The sequence below is a fragment of the Balaenoptera musculus genome, chromosome 11 (assembly GCF_009873245.2).
Source record: "Balaenoptera musculus isolate JJ_BM4_2016_0621 chromosome 11, mBalMus1.pri.v3, whole genome shotgun sequence".
NCBI lineage: Eukaryota > Metazoa > Chordata > Mammalia > Artiodactyla > Balaenopteridae > Balaenoptera > Balaenoptera musculus.
Window position 1 is genome coordinate 3360963 of NC_045795.1, and position 22840 is coordinate 3383802.

A 22840-nucleotide genomic window follows, 5' to 3' on the forward strand; every position below is an offset into this window, starting at 1 on the left:
TGGAGAAAAGCAATCGTGTTGACTGTCTTTGAGTATTTCAAGTTTCTCTGCATTTCTGATACCCTAATTGACTGTTCTAGCATCTCCCTGGCATCTCTCCAGCGTTCATCACTTCTTGTATCACGTATTCTTTCTCTCCTTTTCGTTTCCTTCCTTGTCTGTTTCGGTCATTTGGACTTTAACGACCCTCCTCTGCTTGGGATGAACTGTTAACCGCTGACCGGGTCTTGGTCCTCTGACCTCAGCTTTTCCCTTTGGGAATCCTGAGCCTCCTGTTCAGACAGCAGTTGTGCCGCATCCGTCAGTGTGCGACAGAGTCACGTGGGAGGGGCCCCGCTCCCCTCCCAGAAACCCCAGGTGGCTGGGAGTGTGGCCCCAGGAGCATTTGTTTCTAAGCTGCTCAGTGACGCTGTTGTGAGTCAGTTTGACAATCTGTGGCCGGCAGAACATTGCACTTGTCATGTCAAATATTACACTACTGTATACCTCTTGGTTCGTAGTCTTTGGTTTAATTGGGCTGATCTTATATAGGTTTTAGGAAATTATAATTAATTAGCTAAACTTTATTTAAAATTACATAGTCTCATTAATTGCCACTTTTATCTCAAAATGTTATTTTTCTTTTTAAGTCTCCTCATTGCTTTTTCGTAATTGATATTCCTAGATTGGTTCCCTCTGGAAACTTAGTTATTTAACAAAATAATTTCAATTGAAGAAATCACAGCTTGTGTCCTTTTTTCGGTCAGTTTTCAGAATGCTTCCTAATTCTAGGTACTCTTAGATTTGTTAACTAATTCATTTCACTCTTTTCCATTCATCTGCCTTCAATATATTTCTAGCATTCATGAGCTATTTCGTGGTGTCAAGGAATTCTGTATGTGCTTCATGCACTAAAATGGCTTTTTAAAATTTTATTTATTTTTATTTTTGGCTGCATTGGGTTTTTTTTATTATTATTAATTAATTAATTTATTTTTGGCTGTGTTGGGTCTTCGTTTCTGTTCGAGGACTTTCTTCAGTTGCGGCAAGCGGGGACCACTCTTCATCGCGGTGCGTGGGCCTCTCACTATCGCGGCCTCTCACGTTGCGGAGCACAGGCTCCAGACGCGCAGGCTCAGTAATTGTGGCTCACGGGCCTAGTTGTTCCGCGGCATGTGGGATCTTCCCAGACCGGGGCTCGAGCCCGTGTCCCCTGCATTGGCAGGCAGACCCCCAACCACTGCGCCACCAGGGAAGCCCTAAAATGGCTTTTATACACCCTCCATCCTTAGGCGTTCTTTTGCTCTTTAAAGAATGAGTTGTTAGCAGTATGTTTTCCCCAGTGCAGATTCTGTGCCAGTGGCTACTTGGTACAAAGTTGTGGAGCGCCCTGGCCCTGGCTCAGTGAGGCTCCAGCTCATCTTAGGAAGCTGGGATGCAGGTGGTCCTGCCTGGATCCTGGAGCAGATGGTGGTAACTGATTGATTCCCAAGAGGGGATGTCAGAGACATGAAAGAGACCCAACTATGGAAAATCTTGGTTATTCACCTGATGCATTTTTATTTAAGTTGGGTTTTTTTGGTTTTTTTTTTGGTTATTGTTTTGTAGGGAAAATACTTTCATAAAAGGTTTGAGGAGAGCTCTTGTGGTTGTGGTCTTGGTTACAGCCAGTGTGTTATCAAAACTAGAAGGCAGAGAAGCAGTGAGGCTGATGGAGGTCAAGCTAGAGGTGAAAGACTGGAAAGCGGGCGGATGGAGAAAGCAGGGCAGGGAGGGGCCAGGGACTGGACGTGACGTGAGTGTGCAGGGCAGTGATCACGGGTCTGTCCCTGCTCACTCCCACCCCACAGGTCTCCAGCCAAGTCAGGACAGTGACCCGGCAGCCTGCTCTCCCCTCCAGCCACCCACCTCCCAGGGTGGCACCAGCTAGCGAGGGACACCCTGCGGATGCTGCTGAGAAAGCAGGAGGCGTGCTGACCGGGTGGCGAGGGCTCGAGTCTCAGGCTTATTTATTGGGTCAGGTGTATCCCAAGTGTCAGAGGCAGTGCTGGGCGCCCTCCTGCTCTGGGGAGTCACCTCTTACAGCCCAAGGTGGCGAGCATCCAGAGGGCTCAGCCGGGGTGAAGGGGGGGGACCAAGTCCAGGTTGGGGCCCAGAAGCACAGCCCAAGCTTTCTCACAGTGGGCGCTGCGTGCCCAGGTGCTCAGATTGTTGCTGATATATCAGTCGTGTTGGAGCAAAGCATTATAGGAGCACCGATGACATGTTAATGTCTCTTATGAAGACAGCCAAGAGTGAGCCTATAAACTTTAAATCCAGAGATCCCCATGGACAGGGAACCGTAATTGAAGGAGTTGCAGCAGAGACTTTTATAACGATTTACAAAGGATTCACTGAATGTGTTATGGAAACAAGGGATGCTAATGTTTAAAGCCTACCTTTAGTTCCACGTTCGTTTGAAAAGTTTTCTGTTAATGAATTCAGTTTGCAGATTATATAATCTGAATAAAATGATAGGCTTTTATATCATTACATAGGATTAGGTTCCATGAGTGTGGATAACAACATTTGGAAATGTTAGACTCCATAAAGGAGGGCTGATAATTCTGTAGACACTGTAGTGCTTGCTCTCTAACTTTAGACTAAAGAAAGTAATGGCCGTGAACATCCAGGAGGCCTAGGTCCTTTCCTTCTTCCAGCCTCCCGGCCTCCTCGCCTTCAGTCCGCGTTCCCAGGTCAGCATTTCCCCGCAGCGTGGAAGTCACCTCCGGACAGAAGGCCCAGTGGGTCATCGGGCTCACCTGCCCCCTTCATGCTGGCAACACGGTCCTGCCCTGCCTGTTGTCTGGTGTCTGAAATGGTCATGTGGTGGTTTGTTCTGTTTTCTGGGTCTCACTGGCCAGTGAGGAAATCCAGACACCATTTCTCTATCATGGTCGGAAGCACATTTCACGTTAGAGACATGCTTTTTGAAGCAGTGAATTTTTAAATTTTATTTATTTATTTGGTGGCACCGGGTCTTAGTTGCAGCTCACAGGCTCCTTAGTTGCAGCATGCGAACTCTTAGTTGTGGCATGCATGTGGGATCTAGTTCCCTGACCGGGGATTGAACCCAGGCCCCCTGCATTGGGAGCGCAGAGTCTTACCCACTGCGCCACCAGGGAAGTCCCTTGAAGCAGTGAATTTTAACAGGTTAGCAGTACATGTTTGAGGGTATCTTTTTTTTGTTTGTTTTTTGTTTGTTTTTTTGGCTGCGTGGGGTGTTCGTTGCCGCGCGCGGACTTTCTCTAGGTGCGGCGAACGGGGGCTACCCTTCGTTGCGGTGCGCGGGCTTCTCATTGCGGTGGCTTCTCTTGTTGCGGAGAACGGGCTCTAGGTGCGCAGGCTTCAGTAGTTGTGGCATGTGGGCTCAGTAGTTGTGGCTTGCAGGCTCTAGAGCGCAGGCTCAGTAGTTGTGGCGCACGGGCTTAGTTGCTCTGTGGCACGTAGGATCTTCCCGGACCAGGGTTCAAACCCTTGTCCCCTGGATTGGCAGGTGGATTCTCAACCACTGTGCCACCAGGGAGGCCCCTGAGGGTATCTTCTTTGCTCTTAGAATGTTTTAGAAAACCGTTTTTCGGGAAAGACGCTGAGTGAGTTTTTCCTAGCTGGATTTCACGCCGGTTCCTCGTAGGAAAGCACCTCGTGGTCCCGGCGTCCGACTCCCTCAGGAGCTGTCAGCTCACGAGGCAGCTTTTGCCTCCTGTGTTTCCCTCAGAGCCTGGGTCACACCGTGTCGCACGATGGTTTCCATCGTGGAGGACGCCTGTTCCTGAATCTCAGTGTTTGCCTGTTAGTTGAGTCCTTGGCAGTGGCTTCTGCTCTGAAGTGTGGCACTCCTGCCCCCGATTGTCACGAGGCTGGGTGGGCTGCAGGCCTCCTCCTCTGAGTGCAGGGGGCTGGGCTGAAGGGGCGTTGGGGTCCCCTCCCCTCATCTGCTTGGTCAGTGGCGACCGCGTGTTCCAAGCACCGGGGGTGCGGCCGTGAATGAGACAGACAGGGACCCTGCTCTCAGGAGCTTACGGAGCGTAAGTAGAAGTCAGGTGAGACACAATGAGCTGGGGTGAGGAGCACCGCGAGGGAAACAGACCGGGCCGCGTGGATGCTGACGGGGGCGCCGCAAGCGTGGGGGCCGGGGCCTCCCGAGGAGCTGCCGCGCAGATGAGCAGAAACAAGCAGCCGTCTGGAGCTCTAGGGCCAGAACGTTCTAGGCAGAGGGAAGAGCGAGTCCAGAGGCCCTGGGGGAGCACAGACCTGGACGGGGGACACACGTCACGGGGGACGTGGCCCAGTGCTGGCGCCTGTGAGTCTGAGGTCAGTCCTGCTGTGAGCACTTCTCCACCTGAACAGGGTCCTACAGGCAGGTAACAGAGGGTCCCGGGGGTCATATTGGCGTGGGGTTGGGGGTTGAGCCACTCAGCAGAGCTCTAACAGGGACATGAAGGCCAGAGTCAGCAGTGCTGGTTGGCACGAGCCAACAGAAATCCACGGGTAAATTTGCAGAACCACGGAGAGCTCCGGGGGACCTGCTGCCTCAAATATGTTGAGCTTTTTCCAAAGCTCACGTATCAAGGCTACATGGACCCGTAGCCTAGAAACCCTGCTTTTGTGGAAGGAAGCCACCAGGAAAACTCCTGGAGAGTCGAGGAGTGTGTGGCTTTACCCTGCGAAGCAGGAGCAGGTCGGGGTGGAAGGGCCAATCCGAAGCCAGCGGCTTTGCCCTGGTGGACGGCGGGCACCCGGCACGCAGAGGGCTTCCCCGTGTCACCAGGCTCGTTCTTGCCGCTTTGACACAGCACCTGTTAACTCACTCAGGGTTGGTAACGTCAAGATCCAAACACACCGGCAAGTGCCGCCCCGAGAATCTGCTCCTCCGGGAAGTGCCGGAGCCCCAGACGGGCCGCCCGTTACCCTTCACCCGGGCCGGGTGGCCTCCCTGCCTGCCTCTGCGGGGGCTTATTCCTGACGGGGCCTCTTTGTAGGCAGGGGAATCATCATCGTCTGTCACGTAAATACCAGTCCCGCTCACCTGCAGTTGTTCTTCTGGGGTCTTTAAAACTGCATTTTAACAAATTCTCGGTTTGAACATTTATGTTTTTTTGCATGACAGTTTTTGTCTGTCGTACATTGAATCTTGCATTCTGGCTTCTGCCCTCCGGTGAGACCACTTCCCGGGTTTAATAGTGGCCTCGCATTCCCCCCACCCCCACCCCGCCCCATGACCTCTCCATTCCCCACCCCCCCGCCCCATGACCTCTCCATTCCCCACCCCCCCGCCCCATGACCTCTCCATTCCCCACCCCCCCGCCCCATGACCTCTCCATTCCCCCCCCCCCCGCCCCATGACCTCTCCATTCCCCACCCCCACCCCGCCCCATGACCTCTCCATTCCCCCCCCCCACCCCGCCCCATGACCTCTCCATTCCCCACCCCCCCCGCCCCATGACCTCCCCGTTCCCCTTCTCCTCTCTGTGGCGTACGTCACTGTTGGCGCATCCTCGCCGCGTGGCGCCTCTCCCGCCCCTTGGGCAGCCCGGGGCTGCCTTCCTGGCCCTGCGCGTGGCCCTCCCCGCTCCCAGGCGGGCTCGCTGCTCATCTCCCCTTCACTGCTCCTGCTGCTCGGCTCCGCTGTCATTTCCGGACACCCGCTCCGCTTACCACAAGCCCCACTGCTGGGCTCTGGAGCCTCTTCACTCCAGCGGTAACTGGAGAAAACCGCGCTTGCCTGTGACACTCCCTGCAGACGCCCCGTCTCCCGGGCACCGGGCTCAGTGGTTAGCCTCATCCGTGGCCCGTTCCTCCCCGCACCCGGGAAGTTGTCCGTTCGTGTAGACTCCGGCTCAGGGCAGATGGGCGGAGGGAGAAGTGGGGACAGCAAGGACAGCCCAGGCGAGGCTGTGACGGGCGTGAGAAGAGAGGGCAGTGCTGGGAAGAGCAGCTCAGAGCGGAGAACGTCTGTAAGCACAGATGGGAGGGTGGGGGGACCTGGTAGCGGAGAGGCTGAAGGTTAAAAGAAACAGAAAGGATCCTTGCTGGCTTCCTTAGAAAGATTCAGCAGTGCCCTGTCTCACTGGTAACAGCTTATCAGATGCTCTTTCCGTTACAGATCCTTTAGAAACTTATCCTACAGATTGGCCAGCACATGGGAAGGGACAACACAAGCCAAGGTTATGCATTGCGGCATTATTTGTAGTATCAAAAAATTGCTGGTAAAATGCATTACAGAAATTCAAAACACTGTGTCTAATATGCCACCATTTGTGTTTGTTAAAGGCGGGTGAGAGAGAAGCATTTAAATTCATATTTGCTGATATACACCTAGGGCACTCTGTGAGACACCTGGAAACCAGACACAGTGGCTGTGGAGGGCAGGGGGTCGTGGGCTGATGGGGGAGGCCTATTACCATGTACCTTCTTATAGTCTCAGCGTCTTGCACCATATATTTATTAGAACTTCTCCCAGATTTTCCCAAAAATGAATTTATTTCGAATTCTTAAAACCTCCAAAGTAGTTCTACTAACTGAATGAAAGTCAACCTGTTTAACCAGGGAGATGACCTGACTTCTCCAAACATCCATTCACAAGTCTTCTCCAGCGGTTCCAGCTTGTCTTCTTTCACTTCACAGGAAATATTCCTGACTCGTAATTCATCCCGCTCTTCTCCTCAGAGAACTTCTCTCCTTGCTCATTTTATCAGTAAAGCCTGATCCAGTTCCTTGCATTTCTTTCCCTTTCTTCCTCCACCCAAAGGCTCTATACATTCATTACCAGGTTAGATAATATTTAGACAATTCACACCAATAGGAGCATAATTATTTGCCTTAACACCTGAGCCCTTAGCCTGACATTTCTTGGTAACTCTAAGAAAGTATCAAACTCTTGACTTTACCGTATTAAGCAGCACTGAGTCCGGAAGGCCGTGTCTTAAGGCTGAGTGAAGCACAGCAGTCAGGCTGACACACAGCAACCTACCGAGGAGGGAGAAGTAGCGGGACGTCTTCGGTGGCAGGAGAGAGCGCTGTCTCCAGCCGTTGAAAAGGCTGTTTGACAATGTAGTAGAACTGGGACCAGTGGACAGAGTGGCCCGAGGGGGTGGTGGACCCACAGAAACGGGGGGGCTGCTTCATGCATCTGTACGAGTGGCTCTTCATCCAGAAGAAATTTCGGCTAAGTGGCAGGTAGCCTCGGCTCTAATAATAAGATATTTCTTTGAAGCAGTTTCCATTCTTCTTTCAACTTCTCAAGCCCAGAGTATGTCCTCTTCATGAGACCCATTCTAGTTCAGTTCCATCCCTCAAAAGTCTCAAATTTTGCAGCTTCTTTTCAGCACGTTCCTTCCCATCTCTGTTTTATTAGGCGGGATCAGTGCGAGGGTGATTTCCTCGTCAGACTTGGAAGGCAAACAAACGCCTTTCAAAGTAGCCTCTCCAAAGGTTCTACTTTTTAACCTTCTTAAATTAACACAGTCGATCCTGGGTCTGTCGCAAGCACTTTTCCCTAATTCAAAGGCGAGTTGATGGCAAGACCTCACCGACTGCTGTGCTTTCGGACCCCTGGCAGGTTCGTCCCCATTCATGGACGCGCTGACGGCCAACGGGACGACCAACCTGCAGACGTCAGTCACGGGCGTGACGGCCGGGAAGAGGAAATTCATCGACGACAGACGAGACCAGCCCTTCGACAAGCGGCTGCGTTTCAGCGTGAGGCAGACGGAAAGCGCCTACAGGTACAGGGACATCGTCGTCCGGAAGCAGGACGGCTTCACTCACATCCTGCTGTCCACGAAGTCGTCCGAGAACAACTCTCTCAACCCAGAGGTGAGCGCCGTCCCTGGGGCCTCTCGGGGCCTGCGGGGCCCGGTCCCTGCTCTCGTGCGCCCTTTCTCATCCCCCATCCCCACCCCGGGCTGTTTCACCCGACAGTGGAAGCCAGGGCAGCGCGGCAGGCCTGCTCCCCGTTATATGTGGGGACGGTGTGGTCCGGTGAGGGCCCGGCTTCCTGCTCGGGGCTCTGGCTGTGAACAGGGAGGTGGCGGTGGTGCCCCTGTGCTTCCACCTCCCGGCCAGGAGCTCTTCATCCATCGGGGGGGACAGGGGGCCTCCCTGAAGTCACGTGTAAAGCGTGTGCACACGCCATCCTGTAGCTTTTGTCAGGTCCCAGAGCTCTCTGTTCAGACAAGATTAAAGAGCGCCAGGTCCAGCCTTCCAAATATCTCACCATCCTTCCCAGTCGGTCCCAGCGCTCCACGCAGTGGAACTTACAGCTGCAGTGATACCAGTGCATTTGTTACTGATCGTACCCGGTAAAGGCAGCTTCCCAGGATCGAGGGAGACTGGTGCTCGCAGAGCCTCGAAAACTTAGTTCTGTGGAGTATCTAAAATCGGAAGTGTTTGAACCTGCACTATATCATGCCTAAAATTGTAAGTTCTGGTAGTTGTTTGTTTCCTGCTTGTGAACAGCTAGGTCAAGCCTTTTCTGGACGAGAAAACCAAACCACAGAAAGCTAGTGTGTCTGGCCAGGATCACGGGACAGACCAGCTCAGGGCTGGTCCCCGGTACATCGTTAGACCGTTGGTTATTTGTAAGTCCTTCACAGAGACCATTTTAAATGGTTTGTGCCCTTCTAAAATGCCTCCATGCTGATGTGCTTGTACTTATTACCCTTACGCACTAAACTTGGGGTTTCTGTCCCAAGTATGGAGGCTGGTGTCAAATGAAACCAAACAGAACCAAACTAGTAGTTTGTTTGAACTGGTTGCATGTGCCACCTGCTGTCCAAACTGTAGAAATGCCAAGGGGATATAATACGGAACTCACCCACCGAGAGCCGCAAGGACTGGACCGTTGAGTAACTCAGATTCACACATCTCTCTAGTTATGCTCCGTTCGTAATTTGTTACGTGATGATACTCTGTCCCCATTATTCCCAATCGCTGGTTTCAGAAAATAAGAAACTTGCGAGTTACTTGGTAGATACCGGCAACAGTATCAGGCTGTAAATGCACTTTCCGTGGATCGAGATGGTCCAGTAGTAAGATGCCCTGAGGGTTCCCTTCGCGCCCGTGACGCCCGGTGCCTTTCAGGTGATGAAGGAAGTGCAGAGCGCCCTGAGCACAGCCGCCGCCGACGACAGCAAGCTGGTGCTGCTCAGCGCCGTGGGCAGCGTCTTCTGCTGCGGCCTCGACTTCATCTACTTCATCCGGCGCCTGACGGACGACCGGAAGAGAGAGAGCACGAAGATGGCCGAGGCCATCAGGTACGCACACCTGGTCTGCCGTGAACGCCGGCGTGACCCAGACCCCGTGGGGCGGGCCTGGACGGGCCTGCGAGCAGGGCGTGCGTCTCCTCCCCTGTGACTCGCTGGTAGCACAGTTGGTCAGATCTTCTGTCTCTGCTGTGGGCCACTTGCCTTGAGCAAATGACTCATGTCAAGGTTGGCTGGAGCCCAGCACTCGCTCGATGGGGGGCGCTCCAGGGGCAGAGCGCAGGGTAGCACGTGGCCGGGGTTTCGGCCGTCCGCGCTCCGTGTGCTCTGCCGCCAGCCCTGGAGTAAAGACACTCCCTCTTTTTCACGTGGTAACTTACCGTTTGCTTGACTCTAAAATAAATCGGCTGGACTTTATGACACACTAGTTCCATAACATCACATGAGAAGGTTTTTTCAGTACAAGCAGTACACACAAGTTCATCCTGAGTTCCAGCTACACATAAAACTAGATGATACAGATACACAGAGTTCCCTTTCTTTCACCCCCAACAAGGCATCCACTGTTTATTTGTATGTCTTCCCCAACCTTTTTCAAACATTTTCAGATGTGCATTCCATACACACACACACACAAATAATACAGGTGTATTTTTAATTCTCTCAAATAAGTGGAATTATATTGTGTGTTGTTTTGCAACTTTTCCCATTTAGCAGTGTAACTTTCGATATTTCTATTTCCTCTGTTTTCGGATTTTCTACTCCTATAACATAACGTTGCAGGAAGCTTTCTTTAGAACCACGTGATTCTGCAATAAACATATGCAGGTACATATTTTGTATGTATTTCATGCTAATCACTATAAGCATAATTTAAAGTGTCTGATTTTTCAGAGATTAATTTTATTTGAAGTGAATGAAACGCAGTCACCAGCCAGAACGACTATTGTACTGCCCTGCCTACCTCCCTAGAAATGTCATATCCCTCAGGGACCCCAAAGAACCCTTTGTGTGTCTTTGTCACTTACAGGATGAAAACATTTAAAGAGATGCAGACTCGCAAAGTGGCAATAACGTTGCTTGAATCTTCTCCAAGATCCTTGGTTATTTGGAGAGTTGAAGTTGAGCTGCTTTCGATAATCATTGGGCCCCGCGTGGCTGAGACTCTAAGCACTGACGTTGAGGGCACTGGGCTTTCTGGTCCCTAAACCATTCGAGGGCTGCACAGCAGGACGGTGGAAGCCTTTTTCCTGTCTTGGCCTGGAGTGGGCGGGGCATCTCTCGCCAAAAGATCTCCCCAGGTGGTTCCGATGGGCGCAGCCCCAAACAGCCCGTCAGAAGAGCCCTGGAACCCCACACCTTGGGACTATAGGGCATTGCCTTGGCCTTTTAGAATATTTTCAATAATTCTCAAAATTAATATGTTTTCTCATACTATATACACGTGCGTGCACGTGTACAAGACATTATCTGTTCGTTAATCTTTTCGAAGATTACTACTATTTTTTAGGCAATCATAGGGTAGTTGTTTTTCCAAAAATAGTTTGAAATTTTATAATCTGATTTTATTAAGCATCGCTTCTGGCTTCCTAAATAATTTCAAACTTTCAGTGTACTAGATGGGACCACCTTGTTATTCAGTTTCAAAGTAAACTGCTTGATCAATGCACGTAATTCCTTGACAAGTCGTCAGTAACTTTAGGATAACTTGTAGATATTCCTAATTATTGACCCATCCCACCCTTTCAGGATGAATTATAGGAACTTACTGTTCATTTTTAAAATACAGATGCTTATGCCTCAGGTGGTGACTTTGTGTATTTTCCATAAGATCACACTGACTTTCCACCTGACTGTGTGATTTGGGGGCTCTGCTGAGTGAGAAGACAGGGTTTGTCGGCCTCCGTTCTGGCTCACTCCCCCCGTAGACAGTTCCCTGAGTTCCACTAATAAACTTTCTGGCCCGCTCCTCCAGGGTGGGGTTGCCCTTGACTGGGGCAAAGGCTTGTATTGTTGGGATTAGACAGAGTAGAGGAAGGATAGGTCAAGAGCGATCTCATGTATTGAACTTCTAGGTAACTTTAAATGCTTATTTTCTTCAGCCACCCACTCCATTTCCAAAACTCCAGACTCTCCTCACTCCCCACAAAAGGCTGAATTGGTATCCTAGGGGAAAGCCAAATCTTGCTTTAGGAAATCAGTTCTTCTTTAAATGATACATTTTTGTCAATGTGAATTTTTCTGAATGCACTCAGGCAGGATCCAGAAATAGTTACACCCGATTGACTTAACCTTTACTTTTGCTCATTTGCATTGAAATTCATTTTTATGTGTGTAAGGTTGGCTTATACACATAAAGCTATTACTACGTGTATCTTTTGTTTCTGTGGTGTCTCGTCTCGAATTCCTTAAAACTTTGGGCAAAGAACATCAATCGCAGCGAGTTTCCAAAAGAAAGGTGGGAAATAGGAAGGTCAGGTCTAAACTATTAGATTCTTAAGTATCTGTAGGGGCTAATTCCGTTGCTGGGATTCTTGGCAGTAACCAGTTTGCAGATTAATTGTAATAAAAATACTCAGCACATTAGTGATAAAAAGAGTTATTAGGGATCAGTTTATAACGTTAGGCTTTTGCAGTCTGTGGGGACCAATAGCTGCTGCTTCGTGTCTGAAGGACCAGGAGCCTCCTCTCCCCAAAAGGAGGCGAGAGGAGCAGAGATTTGGGGGAGGGAGCAAAGCCAGAGAGGAAACGTCCCCTAGAACCTGACCTCTTCCCCATTCAGTCCCGTTCCAGACACTCTCATGAAGGGGGAGCTCAGCTGAGAAATGGCAATGAACTGGCCCTTAACAGGTCAGTTCTTGGTTTCCCCAAAACAATTCCTAGACTGTTGTTCTTAGGTGATTTTCTAGCTTGGTGAGGTCTGTGGGGTAGTAAATGTTCTTCAAAAGAATGGAGAGAATTTCGGTTTTGTTTAATAGTCTTTTTGTGGCAAATATGATCTCTTTCCTTCCCTGCTGTTCCCAGCACAGCCTTTCACTCAATTCATAGGTAATCCAGAGGAAACCGAAGTTTAAACTCAGTATGTTGCATTGAGCACATTTGACGTTCATGCATTTTAAGTTCTAAAATACACTTGCTTTACGCCCTCCAAAGCAGTGGACAGACAGTCCCTGGCTGCCAGGCTCCCGAGAGCCATCCCGGGGCCTGAAGGCAGCTCCCGTCTCCCACCTCTGGCTGCCGTGTGGCTAAGCCTTCTTGGCTCGGGGAAGTTTCTACTAAACAGAAAAGCAGTTCTGTGAACTTCTGTTTGGGGTTTTTGGGGGGTTTTCTTTGTTTTTTTTTTGTTTTATTTTCACACGAGAGGGGTTTCTCTGTGGACCGTGCTCGCTCTGGCATCTCAGAGCTCATCAGACGGCGCAGTGGAATCCTCTGAGAAGGGGTGATGGTCTTCACTCCAGAGTGAGTCGGTTAATTCCTACTCCTCCCAGAAAGAGCCCCGGGTTTAGATTGTCAATCCAAGCAAAAATAAAAATAAAATCATCTTCTTAGGAGGGAAAAATTCAGTTCCAATTTCTCCAGCCTGATTTTTCAATATGTATTTTAGAAGCAGATTTTTTTTTCTTTTATACTGACATATAACGTGAGAAGGATTCATTCCTTGTACCGTTTCTCTATAGAATCCCTTTATTACACTGTTTTGATCACCTCTTTCATGTTAAGCTACCACTTTGCCCCTGTTCACGTGAGCAGATGAATGTGGGGCTACTCAGGGAAAACGTCTGCTTTGAATCAGGGAGACAGCAGTTACCTTCTCAAGGGTCGTTGGTAACTGAGCATAGAAAAGGCATTTCCGTCACGACTCGTTGACCCAGAATCCTCGAAAAGTGGCAGAACTGAAGTAGCTTCATGTACATGGTCTAGGATTATTTCAAGGACCTACTGTAAAGGTTGTCTGGCTCTCTTTGCGTCCTTAAAACCCAGTGTGATCTTCCTAACAGTGCCCCAGGCTCTCATTTAAAAGTCTCTGCAGCTCATTCATTTGAGTGACCTAATTCTCAATCCCCATAACCTTTGGGGACCCTGGGGCAGGCTGAGGTCTGCGCTGACTGCAGGGGTTTTTTGAGAAGAGTCCCCAGAGGGAGGCCTGCAGGCTGCCAAACTCTGGGGTCCCCTCCCCGTTACTTACACACACACGCACACACACTCCCTCCCTCCCTCCAAACCTCCCCACCCTGCCATCCAAAAAAAGACATGACCCTTCGTGCCAGTATTTGGGGAGGAGGGGAGACTAGATGCGAAGTTGTGACTTTCAGGGACGATCTGAACAGATCTGCCTTCTTTTTAAATTGCTGAATTGTAGGGAGCAGCACCCAGACTGTTGTTTTTGGTGCTAAAGCGGGGGGCCGTCAGCTTTAGAATTTGCAGTTCTGGACGGAAATCTGATCTAGAACATAGCTGGCCCTAAAGGCATGATCTTGTATTTATCGTGGGTGTGTTTGTCCTTTTCTTCACGTTAAATCTTCACAGGATGCAACCTCTGAACGTAGCTAGCTCCCAGTGCGGGGGAGGGAGACGCCCCCTCTGGCCCTGAACCGAAGCGCAGAGCAGCCCGCCTTCCCAGCCTGACCCTCCAGCAGATCCCACCGGCGTCGGCGGGGCCGTGTGAGAACCCACGCCCTCTGTGTCCGGGCCGTGCGATGCTCTTGTCGGGTCTCACGTCTCACACGAGCCTGGGAGCTTCTCATCCCTACGTCCCCCAACTCATTCCATCTAGTTCCGTATAAACTCAGGAAATATCTGTGTTTCCAGTTAATCAGTGAGCCGTCTGAAATCCCAGACCGAGTCCCGACCTGGGGACTGGAACCCTGGGGTTCCTGACCCCAGGCCCCGCGTCTCTGCCCAGCACAAGCTACCGCAGTGACCCCAGGCCAGGTCTCCTCCGGGAGAGCTGCTGGACTGGTCCTCCGAAGCCCATCGTGGTTCCTGGGCTCCTCCTGCCGTCAGGGGAAGACAGGTTGGCCCTGGAGCCCAAGCCGAGAGCACCTTCCGCTGTGCTGTTCCCGCAGAATTCACACAGGTCTTATGGCGACAGCCACCCTGGCCTGGCGTCCAGGGCACCGTTAAGCCTTTGCAGCACACGGTACATAAACCCAGGGCCCCCGGCAGCGGGGAGAAGGCCATTAGCGAATTCCAAGTCACGGTGATGCCCACAGAGCTCGCATCTTGGTGTATTGAATTCCATAGAAGTAGATTTTTCTGTTGCTCACATATGCAGTGTTTTGAGTAATTCCCCTATTTTCCATTTTAGAAACTTCGTGAATACTTTCATTCAGTTTAAGAAGCCTATTATTGTAGCCGTGAACGGCCCAGCCATTGGACTAGGGGCGTCCATACTGCCTCTCTGTGACGTGGTTTGGGCCAATGAAAAGGCTTGGTTCCAGACACCCTACACTACCTTCGGACAGAGTCCAGATGGCTGTTCCACCGTGATGTTTCCCAAGATTATGGGAGGAGCATCTGTGAGTACCTCTTTTTAAAAAATCATCTTAGAAAACTTCCTGAAGAAGTCTAGTTTGGTTACTGTATTTCTAAATATATACAAGGTGTCATTCTTGGGGGGGCTTTCCATCAAATGCACTTGTAATTCAGTTCTTGTTCTTAAATCATGAAATCACATTCTTAATTCAGGAGCTCGTGGAAGGTTTTCATGGTTTGGTTCATAGACTGTTTATGGAAGAGGCCCTCCTGCCGTGAGGAGTCTCTGTCTCTGCATAATTAACACCGATACCCACGAGTAGTAAATACCCAGTTTGTGACCCAAACGAACCAGAGTTTGCAATCAACAGGTTTTTTTGTTTTTTTTTTTTAACATCTTTATTGGAGTATAATTGCTTTACAATGGTGTGTTAGTTTCTGCTTTATAACAAAGTGAATCAGTTACACATATACATATGTTCCCATATCTCTTGCCTCTCCCTCCCTCCCACCCTCCCTATCCCACCCCTCTAGGTGGTCACAAAGCACCGAGCTGATCTCCCTGTGCTATGCGGCTGCTTCCCACTAGCTATCTATGTTACATTTGATAGTGTATATATGTCCATGCCACTCTCTCACCCTGTCACATCTTACCCCTCCCCCTCCCCATATCCTCAAGTCCATTCTCTAGTAGGTCTGTGTCTTTATTCCCATCTTGCCACTAGGTTCCTTATGACTTTTTTTTTTTCCTTAGATTCCATATATATGTGTTAGCATACTGTATTTGTTTTTCTCTTTCTGACTTACTTCACTCTGTATGACAGACTCTAACTCCATCCACCTCACTACAAATACCTCCATTTCGTTTCTTTTTATGGCTGAGTAATATTCCATTGCATATATGTGCCACATCTTCTTTATCCATTCATCCGATGATGGACACTTAGGTTGCTTCCATTTCCTGGCTATTGTAAATAGAGCTGCAATGAACATTTTGGTACATGACTCTTTTTGAGTTATGGTTTTCTCAGGGTACATGCCCAGTAGTGGGATTGCTGGGTCATATGGTAGTTCTATTTTTAGTTTTTTAAGGAACCTCCATACTGTTCTCCATAGTGGCTGTATCAATTTACATTCCCACCAACAGTGCGAGAGGGTTCTCTTTTCTCCACACCCTCTCCAGCATTTATTGTTTGTAGATTTTTTGATGATGGCCATTCTGACTGGTGTGAGACGATATCTCATTGTAGTTTTGAGTTGCATTTCTCTAATGATTAATGATGTTAAGCATTCTTTCATGTGGCTCTTGACAATCTGTATATCTTCTTTGGAGAAATGTCTATTTCGGTCTTCTGCCCATTTTTGGATTGGGTTGTTTGTTTTTTTGTTATTGAGCTGCACGAGCTGCTTGTAAATCTTGGAGATTAATCCTTTGTCAGTTGCTTCATTTGCAAATATTTTCTCCCATTCTGAGGGTTGTCTTTTCATCTTGTTTATGGTTTCCTTTGCTGTGCAAAAGCTTTTAAGTTTCATTAGGTCCCATTTGTTTATTTGTGTTTTTATTTCCATTTCTCTAGGAGGTGGGTCAAAAAGGATCTTGCTGTGATTCATGTCATAGAGTGTTCTGCCTATGTTTTCCTCTAAGAGTTTGATAGTGTCTGGCCTTACATTTAGGTCTTTAATCCATTTGGAGTTTATTTTTGTGTATGGTGTCAGGGAGTGTTCTAATTTCATACTTTTACATGTAGCTGTCCGGTTTTCCCAGCACCACTTATTGAAAAGACTGTCTTTTCTCCACTGTATATGCTTGCCTCCTTTATCAAAGATAAGGTGACCATATGTGCGTGGGTCTATCTCTGGGCTTTCTATCCTGTTCCATTGATCTATATTTCTGTTTTTTTGCAGTACCATACTGTCTTGATTACTGTAGGTTTGTAATATAGTCTGAAGTCAGGGAGCCTGATACCTCCAGCTCCGTTTTTCTTTCTCAAGATTGCTTTGGCTATTCGGGGTCTTTTGTGTTTCCATACAAATTGTGAAATTTTTGTTCTAGTTCTGTGAAAAATGCCAGTGGTAGTTTGATAGGGATTGCATTGAATCTGTTGATTGCTTTGGGTAGTAGAGTCATTTTCACAATGTTGATTCTTCCAATCCAAGAACATGGTATATCTCTCCATCTATTTGTATCACCTTTCTTTCATCAGTGTCTTATAATTTTCTGCATACAGGTCTTTTGTCTCCTTAGGTAGGTTTATTCCTAGGTATTTTATTCTTTTTGTTGCAATGGTAAACAGGAGTGTTTTCTTAATTTCACTTTCAGATTTTTCGTCATTAGTGTATAGAAATGCAAGAGATTTCTGTGCATTAATTTTGTATCCTGCTACTTTACCAAATTCATTGATTAGCTCTAGTAGTTTTCTGGTAGCATCTTTAGGATTCTCTATGTATAGTATCATGTCATCTGCAAACAGTGACAGCTTTACTTCTTCTTTTCCGATTTGGATTCCTTTTATTTCTTTTTCTTCTCTGATTGCTGTGGCTAACACTTCCAAAACTATGTTGAATAATAGTGGTGAGAGTGGGCAACCTTGTCTTGTTCCTGATCTTAGTGGAAATGGTTTGTTTTTCACCATTGAGGACAATGTTGGCTGTGGGTTTGTCATATATGGCCTTTATTATGTTGAGGAAAGTTCCCTCTGTGCCTACTTTCTGCAGGGCTTTTATCATAAATGGGTGTTGAATTTTGTCAAAAGCTTTCTCTGCATCTATTGAGATGATCATATGGTTTTTCTCCTTCAATTTGTTAACATGATGTATCACGTTGATTGATTTGCATATATTGAAGAATCCTTGCATTTCTGGGATAAACCCCACTTATCCTTTTAATGTGCTGTTGGATTCTGTTTGCTAGTATTTTGTTGAGGATTTTTGCATCTATGTTCATCAGTGATACTGGCCTGTAGTTTTCTTTCTTTGTGACATCTTTGTCTGGTTTTGGTATCAGGGTGATGGTGGCCTCGTAGAATGAGTTGGGGAGTGTTCCTCCCTCTGCAATATTTTGGAAGAGTTTGAGAAGGATAGGTGTTAGCTCTTCTCTAAATGTTTGATAGAATTCGCCTGTGAAGCCATCTGGTCCTGGGCTTTTGTTTGTTGGAAGATTTTTAATCACAGTTTCAATTTCAGTGCTTGTGATTGGTCTGTTCATATTTTCTATTTCTTCCTGGTTCAGTCTCAGCAGGTTGTGCATTTCTAAGAATCTGTCCATTTCTTCCAGGTTGTCCATTTTATTGGCATAGAGTTGCTTGTAGTAATCTCTCATGATCCTTTGTATTTCTGCAGTGTCAGTGGTTACTTCTCCTTTTTCATTTCTAATTCTATTGATTTGAGTCTTCTCCCTTTTTCTCTTGATAAGTCTGCCTAATGGTTTATCAATTTTGTTTATCTTCTCAAAGAACCAGCTTTTAGTTTTATTGATCTTTGCTATTGTCTCCTTCATTTCTTTTTCATTTATTTCTGATCTGATCTTTATGATTTCTTTCCTTCTGCTAGCTTTGGGGTTTTTTTGTTCTTCTTTCTCTAATTGCTTTAGGTGCAAGGTTAGGTTGTTTATTCGAGATGTTTCCTGTTTCTTAAAGTAGGATTGTATTGCTATAAACTTCCCTCTTAGCACTGCTTTTGCTGCATCCCATAGGTTTTGGGTCGTCGTATCTCCATTGTCATTTGTTTCTAGGTATTTTTTGATTTCCCCTTTGATTTCTTCAGTGATCACTTCGTTATTAAGTAGTGTATTGTGTAGCCTCCATATGTTTGTATTTTTTACAGATCTTTTCCTGTAATTGATACCTAGTCTCATAGCATTGTGGTCGGAAAAGATACTTGATACCATTTCAATTTTCTTAAATTTACCAAGGCTTGATTTGTGACCCAAGATATGATCTATCCTGGAGAATGTTCCAAGAGCACTTGAGAAAAATGTGTATTCTGTTGTTTTGGGGTGGAATGTCCTATAAATATCAATTAAGTCCATCTTGTTTAATGTATCATTTAAAGCTTGTGTTTCCTTATTTTCATTTTGGATGATCTGTCCATTGGTGAAAGTGGGGTGTTAAAGTCCCCTACTATGATTGTGTTACTGTTGATTTCCCCTTTTATGGCTGTTAGTATTTGCCTTATGTATTGAGGTGCTCCTATGTTGGGTGCATAAATATTTACAGTTGTTATACCTTCTTCTTGGATCAATCCCTTGATCATTATGTAGTGTCCTTCTTTGTCTCTTGTAATAGTCTTTATTTTAAAGTCTATTTTGTCTGATATGAGAATTGCTACTCCAGCTTTCTTTTGATTTCCATTTGCATGGAGTATCTTTTTCCATCCCCTCACTTTCAGTCTGTATGTGTCCCTAGGTCTGAAGTGGGTCTCTTGTAGACAGCATATATATATGGGTCTTGTTTTTGTATCCATTCAGCCAGTCTGTGTCTTTTGGTGGGAGCATTTAATCCATTTACATTTAAGGTAATTACCGATATGTATATTCCTATTCCCATTTTCTTAAATGTTTTGGGTTTGTTATTGTAGGTCTTTTCCTTCTCTTGTGTTTCTTGCCTAGAGAAGTTCCTTTAGCATTTGTTGTAAAGCTGGTTTGGTGGTGCTGAACTCTCTCAGCTTTTGCTTGTCTGTAAAGGTTTTAATTTCTCCATCAAATCTGAATGAGATCCTTGCTGGGTAGAGTAATCTTGGTTGTAGGTGTTTCTCCTTCACTTTAAATATGTCCTGCCACTCCCTTCTGGTTTGCAGAGTTTCTGCTGAAAGATCAGCTGTTAACCTTATGGGGATTCCCTTGTGTGTTATTTGTTGTTTTTCCCTTGCTGCTTTTAATATGTTTTCCTTATATTTAATTTTTGACAGTTTGATTAATATGTGTCTTGGCATGTTTCTCCTTGGATTTATCCTGTATGGGACTCTCTGTGCTTCCAGGACTTGATTGACTATTTCCTTTCCCATATTAGGGAAGTTTTCAACTATAATCTCTTCAAATATTTTCTCAGTCCCTTTCTTTTTCTCTTCTTCTTCTGGGACCCCTATAATTCAAACGTTGGTGTGTTTAATGTTGTCCCAGAGGTCTCTGAGACTGTCCTCAGTTCTTTCCATTCTATTTTCTTTATTCTGCTCTGCAGTAGTTATTTCCACTATTTTATCTTCCAGGTCACTTATCCATTCTTCTGCCTCAGTTATTCTGCTATTGATCCCTTCTAGAGTATTTTTAATTTCATTTATTGTGTTTTTCATTGTTGCTTAGTTCCTCTTTAGTTCTTCTACGTCCTTGTTAAATGTTTCTTGCATTTTGTCTATTCTATTTCCAAGATTTTGGATCATCCTTACTATCATTATTCTGAATTCTTTTTCAGGTAGACTACCTATTTCCTCTTCATTTGTTAGGTCTGGTGTGTTTTGACCCTGCTCCTTCATCTGCTGTGTGTTTTTCTGTCGTCTCATTTTGCTTATCTTACTGTGTTTGGGGTCTCCTTTTCACAGGCTGCAGGTTCGTAGTTCCCGTTGTTTTTGGTATCAGTCCCCAGTGGCTAAGGTTGGTTCAGTGGGTTGTGTAGGCTTCCTGGTGGAGGGAACTAGTGCCCGTGTTCTGGCAGATGAGGCTGGATCTTGTCTTTCTGGTGGGCACGTCCACATCTGGTGGTGTATTTTGGGGTGTCTGTGGCCTTATTATGATTTTAGACAGCCTCTCTGCTAATGGATGGGGCTGTGTTCCTGTCTTGCTAGTTGTTTGGCATAGGGTGTCCAGCACTGTAGCTTGCTGGTCGTTGAGTGAAGCTGGGTCTTGATGTTGAGATGGAGATCTCTGAGAGATTTTTGCCATTTGGTATTACATGGAGCTGGGAGGTCTCTTGTGGACCAGTGTCCTGAAGTTGGCTCTCCCACCTCAGAGGCACAGCCCTGATGCCTGACTGGAGCACCAAGAGCCTTTCATCCACACGGCTGCTAGTGTTGGAAGGTCTCCTGCAGAGGCGGGGGGTGGGGTGGCTCTGTTTCACCATGGGGACAAGGACACTGGCAGCAGAAGTTCTGGGAAGTACTCCTTGGCGTGAGCCCTCCCAGAGGCTGTCAATCAACAGGTTCTTTACCCAATAACCTGAAAGCTGCACTTTGAAGGGAAAGCATGAAGGAGCAAAGCTGCTTAGGATGAGAGGGCTTTTCCCACAGGATTGTGGGGGTTATTTCTTAGCTGTTGAACCCACCGGTAACGAGAGTTTGTGTTTGCGTTGCAGCTTGTGGTTTGTAGAAAGTTCATGGTGTGTTCCTCACTCCTGGAGCCGTAATCGGGCACAGGCTGGGTCCCGGGCTGGGGTCGCAGGCACAGAGACTGAGGGGGAGGCTGGCACGCGGCAGGCCCTGCAGAGCTTCACCCCCGCCCCCGTGGGAAGCTCTGGGCACCTGTGGCCTGGGACACGCGTCCCGCCGTGGGCTGGAGTGGCTGGCTGCTGTGTCCGTCGTCACTGAGCTCAGGCTGCGGTGTTGCCCCGCAGTAGAGGGTCCCCAGGGCTCCTGGCGTCTGTGCCGACCGTCTCCAGCGGCCGGGCAGCCAGATCTGGGCGGCACAGCAGTGTCCAGCCGTCGCCCTTGTGCCCTGGGCTCCACCTCCTCCTGCCCATGTGCGGGGCCACGCCTCTGGGTGCAGGACTCCCCCCCACGCCTGGGGGAGACGCAGGGGAGGGTGAGACAGGGGTGCCTGCCTCAGGCGGGGGCTACCAGCTGACGAGGAAAAGGATGTTTGCATCCGCTCATCATTGATGGTGGAAAAAGAGTGACTGCAGTTGGGAGAAGTAGGCGTCCTGGGCACCCGGTAACACTGGAGCAGCCCTGGCAGCAGGCACCACCCACAAACGCCGCACAGCGCCTCCAGGGCGCCTGGTCGGACGACTCGCCGAAAGGCCGAGGAACCATCGCGGCCTGGAGGGGCCTGACGGCCCAGGGCAGGGATCCTGGGTCCGAGAAAGGACGGCAGTGGGAAACCTGGCGCGACCGGCAGAGGGTGCGTGCCTCAGTCCCAAGAGCCTCGTGTTGACGGTAATTTCCTGGTTCTGGTCATCGCGAGGTGTCCCGTAAGGTGTTACCGTGAGGGACAGCTGGGGGACGGGTCCCAGGAGCTCTCTGTGCTGCTTTTATCATCTCTCCCTAAGTCTAAACTCACTCCTGAACAGAACGTTTAAAGGGTTTAAAGAAACGTAGAAGAGGAGGAGTTACGTGGGACCAGCCACAGCCCCCGTGGCCACGTCTGCTCTCAGGGCCCCTCCTCCCCGTCTCCCTTCCTGCTGTAGCCCCCCCCCAGCTGCCCCCTCTGCTGCCCTCAGTGGCCATCTTGGTGGGGGACGCTGGGCCCTGTGCCCGCCCAGGCCCGAGCCGCTGCCCTGGTCCGCAGACAGCTGCCATCGGGCAGGAGGACCGCGGGGCTCTGGGGGCCCCCGTGTCCCCCTCCCCCTCCTCGGCTGCCCGGGCAGCAGTCGTGGCTTTAAGGCCAATGGGACCCTTGCCGGCAGCTGTGGCCCCTCTGGACCAACTGCACCCAGAGCTGCGAGGAGGGGAGATGGCGCCCCTGGGGATCAGCGGGAGGGAGGGTTGCCGTGGCCGTGCCGGCCTCCGCCCCTTGTTTCCCAGCCCGCGGGGACGCGGAGTCCCGGTGCCCGTCCTCCCAGAGTGCGCGGCCACCCACTGCCCACCAGGCCGGCAGCCCCAGGAGGGGTGGGACGGGGCTCGGCCGGGGACCCGGGGCCGGAGCAGGGAGGGTCTCTGGTCTGGGGCCACCCAAGGCCCTGCAGGCGGGGCACAGTCCCAGGCTGGAGTGAGGACCGGCGGCGTGGCCAGCGGCCGGGCTCCTCAGGACCTGCCAGCTTGGCCCTGGTGTCCGGCTGGAGGTGCAGCGTGACAGCGGTTCACGTGGTGGACGCCCCCTGCCGCCCCCCCAAACCAGGCCTGCCCGGGGGAGCCGCATATGGCCAGGCACTGCTGTGGCAGGTGGGCCTGGGGGCTGCGCTTCCCCTGTGGGTCAGTTCAGAGCTGCCCCGCGTTGCCCTGTGCATCCCGCCACCTCGAGTAGGAAGGCCGAGTCGGGCCAGGCGTTCCCGCGGCAG

The 22840-nt window shown here is 49.0% G+C and overlaps 1 protein-coding gene across 2 annotated transcripts in view; it reads left to right on the forward strand.

The window, feature by feature from the left end:
* Positions 1 to 22840, forward strand: part of CDYL (chromodomain Y like) — a 155738-nt gene that overhangs the window by 128809 nt on the left and 4089 nt on the right. For both annotated transcript variants that reach the window (XM_036869196.1, XM_036869197.1), the window contains exons 3-5: positions 7580 to 7836; positions 9103 to 9275; positions 14533 to 14743. In XM_036869196.1, coding sequence (XP_036725091.1) covers positions 7580 to 7836; positions 9103 to 9275; positions 14533 to 14743 — 641 coding nt within the window. The remainder of the gene's footprint in view (positions 1 to 7579; positions 7837 to 9102; positions 9276 to 14532; positions 14744 to 22840) is intronic.